At 41.1% G+C, this 13,185-nt stretch overlaps 2 protein-coding genes and 1 long non-coding RNA gene across 3 annotated transcripts; all 3 read right to left on the bottom strand.

Annotated features, from left to right (window-relative positions):
- Positions 1–330: 330 nt before the first annotated feature.
- LOC114429909 (dynein heavy chain 7, axonemal-like) lies at positions 331–5,944 on the bottom strand. Its single transcript, XM_028398517.1, has 6 exons — positions 5,903–5,944; positions 3,065–3,286; positions 2,479–2,676; positions 1,470–1,625; positions 1,153–1,321; positions 331–461 (listed from the first exon to the last, which is right to left on the bottom strand). The coding sequence occupies exons 1-6, from the start codon at positions 5,933–5,935 to the stop codon at positions 331–333; spliced, it is 909 nt and encodes a 302-aa protein (XP_028254318.1). The 5' UTR covers positions 5,936–5,944.
- Positions 5,945–5,950: 6 nt separating this feature from the next.
- LOC114429910 (dynein heavy chain 7, axonemal-like) lies at positions 5,951–7,234 on the bottom strand. Its single transcript, XM_028398518.1, has 3 exons — positions 7,067–7,234; positions 6,217–6,393; positions 5,951–6,034 (listed from the first exon to the last, which is right to left on the bottom strand). The coding sequence occupies exons 1-3, from the start codon at positions 7,187–7,189 to the stop codon at positions 5,951–5,953; spliced, it is 384 nt and encodes a 127-aa protein (XP_028254319.1). The 5' UTR covers positions 7,190–7,234.
- A 4,690-nt stretch (positions 7,235–11,924) lies between these two features.
- On the bottom strand, positions 11,925–12,635 carry LOC114429814 (uncharacterized). The gene is made up of 3 exons (XR_003669933.1): positions 12,574–12,635; positions 12,260–12,385; positions 11,925–12,045 (listed from the first exon to the last, which is right to left on the bottom strand). It is a non-coding gene; the product is annotated as an uncharacterized LOC114429814 (long non-coding RNA).
- Positions 12,636–13,185: the final 550 nt, after the last annotated feature.

The raw sequence follows: 13,185 nt of genomic DNA on the forward strand, positions 1-13,185 counted from the left end.
ATGATATGTTAAAATTAGGTGATGTATCTGTGTAATTGTTTAGGTGGATTTAAAACCTGCTTTAGGATATGTGGTCTCTGCCGTAAACAATGTAGCAGTGCAGGGAAAAGAGGATAAAGAATACATCAACCTCCCAAGTATTGAAACACAAATGAATTATATATAGTAACTGGAATGTATTATTTTCTACCTCCACAGCATTGTAGATTCTAAAAAAAACAACTGGCAGCACCTGTTGTATTACAGAGTACATTAGTAGACTATATGTAGTAGTTTGGGTATGAACATTCTAAGTAAAACACACAGAGCATGCTAGATAATACACTGTAGTTACCTTATGGTAAAATGCCAATCTATGATCCTGGAGAAGATTGTATACATAGTCTTCTCATCAAAGTCATTAATGGTGATCATGTTGAAGTGCCGCAGGAAGCGAGGTGTGACTGCGTTTCGCCCCCCACCTAGAACACAAGCAGGACAAAATCTAGAGAACAATTCTGAAAGCTGTATTTTACCATGTATGTCCGGTCCAGGTGAAGGTCATTTCATACTGTATTTTAACATTCAGTATTCTGAAGGGAAATTGGCTTTGCACATGTGGAATAAAGTCTCTGCTCTTTAAAGCATATTTAGGCATCAATTTAAGAAATGGAAATGAACCAAGAGAAAAAGAAACACAATTTAAAAAAATGTTTGCCAGTAATTTTTGTCAAGTGTGTGGGTTTGATCAGACAATAGCAGAGACGCACAACACTTAAAACACTGAAAAACTGTCAGCTCAGGCACCAGCAGCAAATACTGTTGCACTGCCGCCAGCCGAGAGCGGCAGCCACCCCTTTCTGTTTCATCTGTCGCTGCCAGCAGCCTCAGTGGACACGGCTGCTTTCATGTTTACACTGGTAGCTGCAGTGGAGGCGGATGTAATAAACACGTTCTATTTGTAAGAACCTCAAGGCACCGAGGAGGTTCACATAATAGTAGGTAGAGGTTGGAGACACTAACTCCAGAGCACTTTAGCAGAAGGTAAGTAACAGAGGAAGAGAGTACTGTACTCATCCTCCAAACAGAGATCAAGAGCTTTGAAACAACATAATTGATGTAACAATAATATTTCCACTAAAGAACCTTGAGGCTTCCACAGCTGCTACTCACCAGGTGGTCCCATAGCACACATGATCTGGATATCCACCAGGTTAATCATGGAGCAGTCCTTCATGTCATACCAGTTCCAGTGATCCAGCCACTGACGCAGCAGCTCCACCGGCGGCTGGGCACCATAAACCTCCATGGCTGGCATGTTCACATCATCCACAAACACAACCTGATAAGATGTAACATTATGTACTGATCAAAACAATGCACCTTTGTACTGTATTTCAACATGTATGCTTCACACACTGTTCAACTGCCAAAACAGAATGACTGCATGCTGTTCAAATATAAAGCATGAAGTGATGAAGGAGCTGTACCATTTTCTTCCCCAGTGGTGGGCCGAACACTCCTTTGCGGCGCTTATCTAGCTTGGACAGGATAATGTTTTGGGTCTGGGCGGCTGTAGTCTGGGCTGAGAAGTTGATAAATAATGGGCTGTATACATCCTTCTGCAGCTGATTCAACAGGAAGTCCTGGGCAAGAGATATTTGATATAAGCACTGTTTACAGTATTCAATCAACATGAACATCTATGCATTTACAATGAAATGGTCACACTGTATGAAAAAACTATTCAGAAATTCATATTCAAAAATACGCAGACAAGCAGGAGGCGGAGAACAAGTAGAGCTCCACAGTGAGATGATCTCACCCCAGAGTCTCAAGTTCGAGCACATGGTTGAACTAATGAAGCAAAGGGAAGAAGGGGAGGATTAGTCCTTGATATAAAGAGTCAGAGCTCTGCTGAGAGATGCTCTGTATTCGTCTCACACCCGGTGTCTGTTGCTGTGCTTCGTCGGAATGATTTGTGTGGTCAGAGCATTCTCTCTATCCTGGGACATCATAGAGAGGAATGCTCACATGGACAGTGCTTTTTCAACAATTACTTCTGCTGACAAAGACATCTTCATAGTACAAAAAGCCATGTCGGTCCACAAATCTTATTCCTATTGAAATAAAGTACATATAAGCTAATTAATTGTACCTCTGAATGCTGTATCAACATTCAGGGTTAGAAAGCTAGTGAAGCTGACTGTGTGATAGAGAGACACATGTAACAGATGCCCTAGGGGCATTTGGTGTTAAATACTAGACATTAGTATACATTAATAAGAAAGTCTGATGCTGGGTGAACCTGCTGAAGGTGAGGGATTCCAGGCCCATTTCTGGAAGATGATTTTCAGGGTGAATCTGAATCTGGTTATGGCAGGCCAGGCTGCCAAGTTTTATAACACAGCTATACTTCTAGCATAATTACGTATCTGACATTTCCTGGGAAAGACTTTCTTAACATCAACATATCAAAACAAAACATTGGTGACTCACTGTAATGTAGACACTCTTGCCAGTGCCAGTGGGGCCAATGACAACAGTAGGCTTCTGGTGAGTGACGAGGAGCTCCATCAGTGCCATGTATCGCACGGTGTTCTCAGTGGGAACAATGATCTTATTAAACTGCATGTCCTTGGATATGGGGGGAGCAGCCTTTAGCTTATCTGTCCAAAGCTCCCACCTGCCTGGGCCCTGCCGAAGAAAATGGAAGATATATATTTGTGATGTAAAAGACTGGGATATCAAGTTTTGCTTTGGTCTAAACTTTAGTCAAGGACATTTGATGACATAGAGCATACGCACTTATTTGTCTGTATTGTAGACATTAAGTAGAATATAGGTATGTGCACATTGACGTCTTAAATTCTGTGGTACCTTTTACTTTAATAAATATTAAATAAATACTGTACATTGGAATCTTCTTACCCCCAACAATCAATCACTGTGGGAAGAACTACTGCACTTTGTGTCTGTTGTCAGTTATACTACAGTATAACCACATGTAGTTTTTTTGTAGTTCATCAAGAAGTAACTCAACTTGTGCTCAGTTGCACAAGCAGCAAAAGCAGCAAAGACTTACCTCTTTAATAAAGCAATACTGGTAGACTGTTCCCTCAGTGGGCAGAGGAATGGTCAGCTGTTTGGGTGGAGCCTCAACAGTGGCCAGAATGTTGTAGAGGGTCACGGTGTCCTGGCTTAAGGGGCCTTCCAGTATCTCTCTTACCAGCATGTCAAACTTGACCCGGCCCATGTCATCACAGCTGGCGCCCACTGACCACACCAGGCTGAACACGAAGATGCCCTTTGTAAAAGGAAAGGACAACTTTTATAATATTTCAGAGTAACAACTCTGCTGTATGGTATCTACCTTTAATAAGGTTGATCGACTTTCATGTGATCAAATCATCACATGAATTTAAGGACATCGTTTCATTCTTTTGTCAGAACCTACAGGGCCCATAAAACCCTTAGATCATAACACACCAAACAAATGGAGAGGATAGTTCTTGGAATGTACATTATTAGTCAGCAACAGAATAGGTAACAAGCCACACTGTAGCAAAAGTATATAACAAATCATGTTCACACGCACTTTAGGATTTTCAGCTGGAAATGTCAGGGCACAGAGAGACTTGGAAACAGTGATTTTAATGTACACCAACCATGTAAATGAAGGCGTGTACAGATTATTTCAAGAGACAAAGAATCCACAGAGAAGAGAAAAAAACGCAGCAGGGATACCGTAGGAATTGGAAATAAGGCCAAAATATCAGCCTCATGATAGCTGCTGCTGTTACAAACACTTTGATAATGAGAAACACAGGAGTGAGGGCTGAAAGGCATTGATCAGTGCAGGTTGCCACAGGGGGATAATAGCAGTGCCATAAAAGACAGGATTCAGAGGCACAAAATCAATTGGAAGCCATGCAGGGGGGCAGCAGCATCAGCTCATCTGCTGAAACCTCTTTTGTTATGTGTGGGCCTTTAAAGGTCGGGTAGGAGATTTCCTTCTGATGCACTTTTTGTTAAATTAGTGTAACTTCTCTTTACAATCCGATAGCAACCGATTAGTTCGGCAGCTTTGCTTTAAAATGAACATCAGCCAATCCACGCCCCTGCACGGAGTATTGGCTGGTTGTCACTCTCTTGCTGCTCTGCGTACATCAGAGAGGTACGTGCATGATGGCTGAAGTCACAGACTGGTTGGGAGGCGTGGCTTCGGGGTGAGCTCGAGAGAAAGGGGCGTGTGTTTACTTTCCAAATCTGGCCGACTCTCACTGAGTTTTCAAAATCTCCTACCCTACCTCTAATCAAGCAGACCTAATGAAAAGTAACCCTAAAGTTGAAAATAAATGTGCTTTGTTTTAGTTTATTATATCTGTATATCTTGGGGGCGGAGGGATTAAATGACACCACACTTAGTATTACAACTGTCTAATTTCAATCTTTTTTACGATTCACATTCAATTTAATTTTTAGTTTTCACAGCTATAACTCACTAAAACTGGTGTCAAGTGTCCTACTACTGTAGGTCTCCTCCACTTATCAGTGTGTGACAGGCAGGATTATCTCACCGTTTGACTTTTAGCTTGAATAATTAGACTGTTCTCAACTCAACTCAACTCAACTTTATTTATAGAGCACTTTAAAATCAACCAAGTTGGCCAAAGTGCTGTCCACAAATACAAAAGCATATAAAACACATTAAGATAAAAAGAACAATAAAAACATAGTAAAAACATAAAACAGTAAAAGTCAACATCTCAGACTGAGTTAAAAGCCAAAGAGAAAAGGTATGTTTTCAAAGAGGATTTAAAAGCTACAAGAGAGTCAGCCTGCCTAATGTGCAGGGGCAGATTGTTCCATAGTTTGGGGGCAGTGACTGCGAAAGCACGATCCCCTCTAGATTTCCTCTTTGTTTGTGGGACTATTAAAAGAGACTGATCTGCCGACCTAAGAGAGCGTGAGGGAGTGTATGGCTGAAGCAGGTCAGACAGATACTGTGGGGCGAGGCCATTAAGACATTTAAAAACAAATAAAAGAATTTTAAAATCAATCCTAAAATGCACTGGGAGCCAATGAATGGAAGCTAAAACCGGAGTGATGTGCTCAAATTTTTTGGTACCTGTTAAAAGACGGGCTGCAGCGTTTTGAATTAATTGCAGACGAGACAGCAGCGTCTGGCTGAGCCCAACATAAAGTGCATTACAGTAGTCAAGTCTACATGAGATAAAAGCATGGATTAAAATCTCAAAGTGATGTCTTGATAAAAATGGCTTGACTTTGGCTAGTTGTCGTAAATGATAAAAACTGGACTTGACAACTGATTTGATCTGCACATCAAATTTCAGACCACTGTCCATTTTTTTTTTTTTTTTTTTTTTTTTACCCCTAGATTTGTGGCTGTTTGTGTCACATGTTGACTCAGAGGACCCAGATCCACATGAATTCTGGAAGCATCACAAGGGCCGAACAACATGACTTCAGTTTTTTCGTCATTCAGGCTGAGAAAGTTTAATGACATCCATGCCTTAATCTCTGCAATACACTCTAAAAGTTTCTCTAAACAAGAAGCCTCTCCCTGTTTTACCTACTTGTCCCTGCTACCTACTTGTCTGCTCCAACATTGAATTGCCTGCATCAAGTTTTGAAGTTGCATGATAAAATGCGTTCTTTGAGAGGTGATATCATGTCTATTCCCTTTTGTATTTGATGTGAATATCACACAGCTGTTCCTTTAAATTCAAAACTTTGAGCCCCATGTGTTTGAATGAACAGACATTTTCTACTCTGTCTGTTAAATCAGGCCTCGTAGGCATCACAGTTACAGAAGTGAGGACAGTGACCAAATTGTTTAACAAGCGATACGCTTAACCCTTTCACAATCTGATCTTGTTAACAGTAATCGTGCACAAACCTCCAACCAGGAGCAGATGTCTTGCTCTTTCATATTCTTCAGCTTTGCCTAATGGTGAAACTCATCCATCATGCAGTCCATCAGGTTCATCAGGGACCTTACTAGATTGGTGTCAGAGGTTGGAGACAGTTCCTGAAATAAATCAAAAAGAGACAACTCAGATCAAGGTAAGCTGTATGTGTGTGTAACTGAAGGGTAAAACTAAAACCAGAGAGGTCTAACATTAGATATGAACCCATCAAGATTCAAAATACTTATTTAGGTACATTATTAAATAGCAACCAGCTGTTAGGAAGGTTCAATCAGCTCAGCACCTTGGCGGCTTTTCGTATGAACTCCAGGCATGGTGGCAGGATGCGGTCAAAGAGGGCGATGATGAGGTCTTTGTGAGTGGCATTGACTGTAGTTGGCAGAGTATTGAGCCAGGACAGCATTAGAGGCCGCCAGCCAAGCATATGGGGCTCCATGTAGATCATACCGCAGCGAGACACCTGCAACAAAGCACATATATCACAACTGAGAACATACAACTTGTACCCTGTACGAGCAAAGGAATATTCACATTATTAAAAACTATTGGATGAAGTGCTAGGACCTAGAGGCGGACATGCAGAGTATATTGTAATGATTATCTGATGACAATGCTGCAGCCGTTATTGCAATCCTGTAGTACGATTAGCTTCAAGAAGAAGTACAGGCAAACTATGAGCAGAGATAAGTAAGAGAGACACAGAAAGTTGAAACAGAGAAAAGAATTTAGGAAAGTACAAAATAATATAAATCAATCTTTATAGACAGAAAGAGAAGAGAGATCAACAAGCACTATGCACAAAGGGAGAAGGGTTCAATGTGATCACAACAATTTCAATGCCTCTGCATTCGGCATGATGAAAGCGACAGATGCCAGGCTATAAAGAATCAAAAATAGAAGTGTCTGTATTAAGAAAGTACAGCGAGGGATGTGCAAAGGTGTTCTCCTAAGGCAGCTAGGTACTGCAAGCAAAACGCTTTATTCCTGCCTCACAACAAAGAGCCATAGGGAAGGAAAAGACACGAATGGAAAGGTCTTTTGTTTTGGCAACTGACAATTCATTAGACAGCTTAGCCACTTGTGCCAGTTGATTAGGAAGAATACCAACACTGTTAAATAAAAGTGCCTCTCACCGTGGCTGGTGATGCCACCTCCAGGTCCATCGGCTCAAAGATGAGGCTCATTTGGGGTGACATCTGAATGATCTCGCCGCTCATCAGACACAGCTTCTTGTTGTCATCAAGCACCGTGTTCATGTTCTCGATCCACACAGCGTCCACTGGGCCATCAAAGATGAGCCATTTTCTGTCAGGACTCTAAAGAGACAAGAAACATGGCAGCACATAGCTTGAAGCAGCAACTGCAAAACAACTGACAAAAACCCTGATTTATTAATACTGATCACACCATGGGAAGCTAAATTCTGAGTGATTATACAGCTGATAGGTTCATAAGAAGTGCTCAAAGGTAAACATGGTCTCCACCTCTGAGAGGATTTCCAGCAGCTCCTCATTTGAGAGGAAGAAGAACCGTGGGAAATAGAGACGTTTCATCTCCAGGTAGTTGTTAAGACCTTTGAGGATCATTTCCAGCAACTCGTTTGACTTTTTTAGCCTTTCCCGCATGTTGTCAATGGCTATTACTGCCAATACCTGCTTGTCCTATACAGACAGAAGAGAACATTGCTTTGAAGCACTGATCACAGAACATCAAAATACAGAGTAGATTTTTTAGTAGATACTTTATGTTCCACACAGTACAATAATCTAAACCTATCTGATTGAGATGACACCTCATCTGTTCACTACTTCAATATCCTCTGAACTGACAGGTAATCATCATGAATATGTTAGCAGGTATGAAATGAAGACAGGTCACATTTATTTGGAGTAACAAAGAAATGAAAAGAACAAACTACGCAGTGATTGTGGAGTGAAACATCTTTTGGATCAAGTCACAATGCCAAAAACAATGTAGTGTGTCATCCAATGGTCTTATAAGATCGCTAAAAATCGCACAGTGTAGAGAGGCCATAACAGTCACCTGTGTCTCCAACTTAGACTACTTTTAAAAAATAAGAGCTTCTCTTTTTCAATTCTTAAATTCAGATTGCTGATTCTCCTTCACATCAGCGTTCAGAGCAATGCTTCAGCTGCAGCTATCAAACTTGCATTTTCTTCAGGAAATGCTTTTCTAGTTTCTATTTGATGGTGCAGTCAGGCTGGGCTTCCTGGAGGACACTGCCTGAAATTGACGTGTCTCATTTCAGCCAATTACCCTTTGGAAACTCTTTGCCGATGCTGGTGCTACACTCACTGTCTATTCTCGTTCTGTTGTTTTTGCCTTGCTCCCTATCCTTTCCAGCTGATTCACTCTTCTATCTGTCCTTCTTCCTTATTCTGCTTTTTGCATGTACTGTGTCTGCCTGAGACCGTCCTGTATTTCACACCCACCCACTGCTATGTTTATGTGTGTATCAGCCCACCTGGCCATGTTGATGCAGCCGCATGCTTCAGAGCTGTGCACTGAACTTGATATGATTATAGTAGACGACCCTATATACTGTGGAGCATTCTGCTTGATAAATCATGTCAGGCCTTTTTTTGGCTTAACATTGTACACATGGTCTATATACTTGTGGTCCTGTAATATTGATATTCTAATTATTAAATTCTCCGCTGGAGAATCAAAGTACTGAAGAAGCTCATGTCCTTTCACAGAGAGTTCACTAAATGGATGTGCTCTGTTACTCAACTCTAAATGAAGTGAAAAATGAACGAACTTACCAGAGAAACTTGTTTCATGGTTTCTCTCCATGTTTTATCAACAGCTGCAAAGCGACGTCCCTCCTCAGCCTGTTTCATGATGTCTGGGGAGCTGAATATTGGCTCCAGGTAAAGCCAGGTGGACTGCACCTTTAGCCATTCATCCAGGATTTTACCCTCCCATTCCCTAGAGTGTAGAGAAATATGATGATCAATTCTGTGTGCTTATATTATGTTACAGCTTAATTTCAACTAGTTTACAGCCTAGAGTTACAAACAGGAGCAAGTGGTTGGGATTGGTCATTGTAAAGGATATTGACTATACCCTCACTGTGGTAACAACCTCTCTACACCACAAAGCTCTATAATTGCATCATAAAGTTTTCATGCAACATTACATTCATTATAATCAAAGTCTTCTTCCTCTGGCATTTGATCTATTTTATCATGATACAGTACAAAAGCTACAGGGAATCCATGATGAAACTATGCCTGCCAATCAATGCTCCAACAATCTCACCAATGATTTTCATTTGGCTAACTCAGTGTAGTAATGAGTTTCTTGACTACACTTATGAAACTGACTCAGTATTTAAGCAGAGCAGAGGTATCCGGTACATGAGAACTATGTAAGCTGTTTCTTAATTCTACACATCTACACTCACTCACCTCTCACTTCTCTGCTGAGGACAACTGGCAATCAATATAATTTACAAATAATTTAGATTTATGCAATTAGCACATTGACATCTTTTTACCTTTCATCCGATTATGAAAAGGTTCAAGCACCTCTGAGGTCTGCTAGCTTTGTTGTGGGTGTTGTAATTTACATACTCAGATTATTACAGAAACAGGTTAATGCTGATTGGTCTGAACCACTGTTTCAGCCATGGGTGCATAGCTTATGGCTTGAAACGATGGATTCTCACGTAATAAAATCTGTCACCCAAGATAAATATGTGTGTACTTGATAGCCAATGGACTGCTATTCAACACAGTCAATCTAAAGCAACTGCTCCGCTCTCTTACTGTATATCCTCCTCAAAGGGCTTAATGAATGGTGAACCCCTCATGGTTTGTGTCTTAACAATGTGATCATCCAGAAGCATCTGGACCTCATCCACAGATGACAGGATGGAGGTGCCCGTCTCTCTGTAGGCCAAGAGGCTGAACTCCATGCCGTTCCACTCTGTGGCCATTTTCTCCATGGCCTTCTCCAGGGAGTACTCCTTGCTGGCTGCCTCACTGATGCCGTTGAAGCTGTCCAGGTGCTGTTCCAGGCGCATGGACAGGAAGTAAGACACACAGGCCTGGTCTTCAGAAGTCTGACATGGCATTCCAATGGCGTTCACACAGGCCTGGGTTGCAGAGTACCTATGCAATGATACAAAAGACTTGTAGTTTAAGCAATTCTGACTTCTGTTAGTAATAAATGTTGTTCATTTTCTGACCTGCACCATAGGAATGTGCTCCTTGAAATCATCCACCTTAGCCTTTATGGTGGTCACTATGTTCATCACAAGGGGCATGTCACTGAAGCCCTTTTCCAGCTTATATAGAGTGCGCCCATAGTTGCCAACATCAGCTTCTACCTACATGGGTTACCTACCACAACAAAACAATGATTATGAACTTATGAACTTACTCTTAACATTACTGCAATATTATTATATATTATCCTTGTCTTCTTACCCACTCAGGGTACAATTTGGTTTCCACACGAGGCTGACAGACCTCAGCATGAGCTCATAGACATTAAGGAAGGCCTCCTCGTATATTTTGAAGTCAGGTTTAAACTTGACCTCCCTGTCCTCAAGGACCAAAAGGAGAACAAAGCCTGGGTGCTCACTTACATGGACTGAGCGCTAAGATGGTGGAGAGCAAAACAAAACAAAAACAAGTGCAGCACAGGACTTTATGAAATGATCTTTTCAGCTCAGCTCATTGCATTGCTAAACTGTTATAATATTGAAGCTTACCGGATCTTGGGAAATCAGACATGTGTAGTCCTGCATTGAGTCTATTGCAAGGCTCTGCAGTTGGGAAGTCATAAGAGTTGCTGCACAGTTGAAGAAAGATAGTAGGTCCGCCGGATTGCTTTGGGAAGGCACTAGTAAATACTAGAAGTAAATGTTTTGTACATCGAGAAGCCAGCTGCAAATAAAACCACATTCAGAGCATATTAGCTAACAGATGTCAGAACACACCCATAAACTGACCATTGCTCTCTCCTCTTTAACATGAAGCAGAGCTATCTCAGCTCTGTGTTATTGCTGAAAAAACTGTTAGGGTTTGAGTTCAGTTTGACGGGCAGGCAACAAAAGGCTAAGATACCACCAAATGAACAAAAGGCAAGGAGTAGAGCTGGACAGGTGGTAAAGAGCTTAACTGAAGAAAGATAGTTTGCAATGTCTGAAAACAGACGTGTTGTATTAGTGTCTCCTGACCTTCTTTCAAAGCAAGTCCTTGGTGCTGCTAAGAACTCAATGCGTTGTTTGCCTTTTGCAAAGGTTTATTAGACAAAAGGCAAGCTGAAACAAATCCCCAAAAATCCAAAAGGCAAAAACTGAACTAACACTAACCAACCAACCATGAACAGAGAAAGTGACACTGTAATGCAGGATCAAACAGCAGCACAACACACAACAAACTGACAACGAGGAGACAAGACACAGGCGAAAACAGTCAGTGCAAGGCAACAAGGAAAGAAACACAAGAGGACGTAAAAACACACAGACACAAAAGGAAAACCAGCATTCAAAATCAAACAGGAAGCAGAGGGCACAGGAGGAATAAAGCCATGACTAATTAAAAATCAAAAACAGAAATAGTCCTTTTTAAATAAACTCAAACAAAGGAAGCAGACAAAATAAAACAGTGATCATGACAAGAACATTAAGTCCCAATTCCCATAATGCAGCAGCTTTTAATGCAAGTGACCGTTTTTAAAAGATAGAAACGTTTCAAACCTAAACCAACGCACTAGGTCAACAGCATGAAATGTTAACATAAGTCATGCTGCATATATGTCTGTCTTTAACGCTGAATCACATGTGGAGGAGAACAGTTCAGTTTGTTCCTGTTTTATTATCCTGAGATTCAATTTAAGAAGCTATTTTTAAATAGCAACCATTTCCAAATTCATACAATATCTCATATAAACACATAGCTATTAACTTTGAGACCGAGGCAAGCTCTGCTGCTGTGATGTCATGATGTCAACTTACTTTTTCAGGAGGACACCTCTAGCATGGTCAACCTGCCGGTTGACTATCTGCTGAAACACAGAGAGCTCAATGGACTCCTCTCTGCAGCGGAACTCCTCTACATCTACCAGACGGAGAGTTCTGCAAGTAGGAAGCAGAGGGTCAAAATCAATGGGATATATAGGTCTACACCACAGTAATGTTAAAAATGTGAGAATAGCACAGGAGTATCACAATGCACTGAGTAACTGTGAATACAGCTTATAATCAAGATAAGATAAGATCAAACTCCTACATTTATAAGAACCAAATCACATAAAATGAAGTAAATAAAAATGTGTTAGAGCATACTCACTTGTAAGAGACATCCCAAATGTGCATCACCTGCAACATGGTAGGGTTGATAGAATACAGCTTGTTATGCATCCTCTTTCGTGCACGGACAAACCATTGGTTCCATGGTTTTGGCAGTATTTCCACCCTAAAATGAAAGCATAACAAAGCTAATGCACAACAGTCAATTAATGATTCGAACGTTTTCCCATTGCAGCTTATTACGAGTTTGCTTGTACCAAGACAACAAGTTATCCATGTATGGCTCAGTCATTAGAGGCATTGGAAGCAGTGTTTACTATGTATGTGTCCTCTGATCACATCCCCCTGACTTACTCAAGTCTGTGAGGGGGCAGATCTTTTGCTTCCTCCTCGTCACTTTCCTTTAAACCTTCAAATGAATCCTTCACTGCAATCATAAACACAGGAAGCACAAACTGATTCATGTAGGATGCATGTTTGCATCTATTTAAGACTCGTGCTTTTGAGGGTAAGTGAATAAATACAGATTATTGTCTTGATGCTGGTCAAATAGTCATCCTTAATCTCATCCACCAGCAGCTCCATTGTTGTCCTGAAGCTCTGCAGGTGGCAGGGAATCCTTCCTCTAATGGTTTCCAGCCATGTGTCCTGCAGGGGAGCCACATTTACGAGGTCCATCCCTCTTTGGATGTAGAAGTTCAGCCTCTGTTGGAAGAGCATTTTGCATCATTGTTAGTGGCAGTATACATTTTATAAGACTGACCTCCTTTGCACACTGTGCCTGCTCTACACAGGCACATCGTCTTGTTTAGCGCTCAATTTAAACCCAGGTCATTACTACAAAACTAATGTACACCAGAGTTACTTTGTTGAATGTAAAAAGGTGAAGACATCTGTACACAACTACAACCACTGAGACCAACACAACACAACAGTCAATAGGCTGCTATATCGGTGCTTAATCTC

Source organism: Parambassis ranga, unplaced genomic scaffold (assembly GCF_900634625.1).
Source record: "Parambassis ranga unplaced genomic scaffold, fParRan2.1 scaffold_21_arrow_ctg1, whole genome shotgun sequence".
Taxonomy (NCBI): Eukaryota; Metazoa; Chordata; class Actinopteri; family Ambassidae; genus Parambassis; species Parambassis ranga.

What these genes read in the sequence shown, in the direction of transcription:
- LOC114429909 (XM_028398517.1), bottom strand. Translation starts at nt 5,935, where the DNA reads ATGAAAGAGCAAGACATCTGCTCCTGGTTGGAG. An exon ending in AGTATTGCTTTATTAAAGAG is followed by an intron (nt 2,677 to 3,064) that starts GTAAGTCTTTGC and finishes TTTCTTCGGCAG; the next exon opens with GGCCCAGGCAGGTGGGAGCT. An exon ending in CACCACTGGGGAAGAAAATG is followed by an intron (nt 1,322 to 1,469) that starts GTACAGCTCCTT and finishes ACATCTTATCAG; the next exon opens with GTTGTGTTTGTGGATGATGT.
- LOC114429910 (XM_028398518.1), bottom strand. Translation starts at nt 7,189, where the DNA reads ATGAACACGGTGCTTGATGACAACAAGAAGCTGTGTCTGATGAGCGGC. An exon ending in AGGTGGCATCACCAGCCACG is followed by an intron (nt 6,394 to 7,066) that starts GTGAGAGGCACT and finishes GCTTTGTTGCAG; the next exon opens with GTGTCTCGCTGCGGTATGAT. An exon ending in TCATACGAAAAGCCGCCAAG is followed by an intron (nt 6,035 to 6,216) that starts GTGCTGAGCTGA and finishes GATTTATTTCAG; the next exon opens with GAACTGTCTCCAACCTCTGA.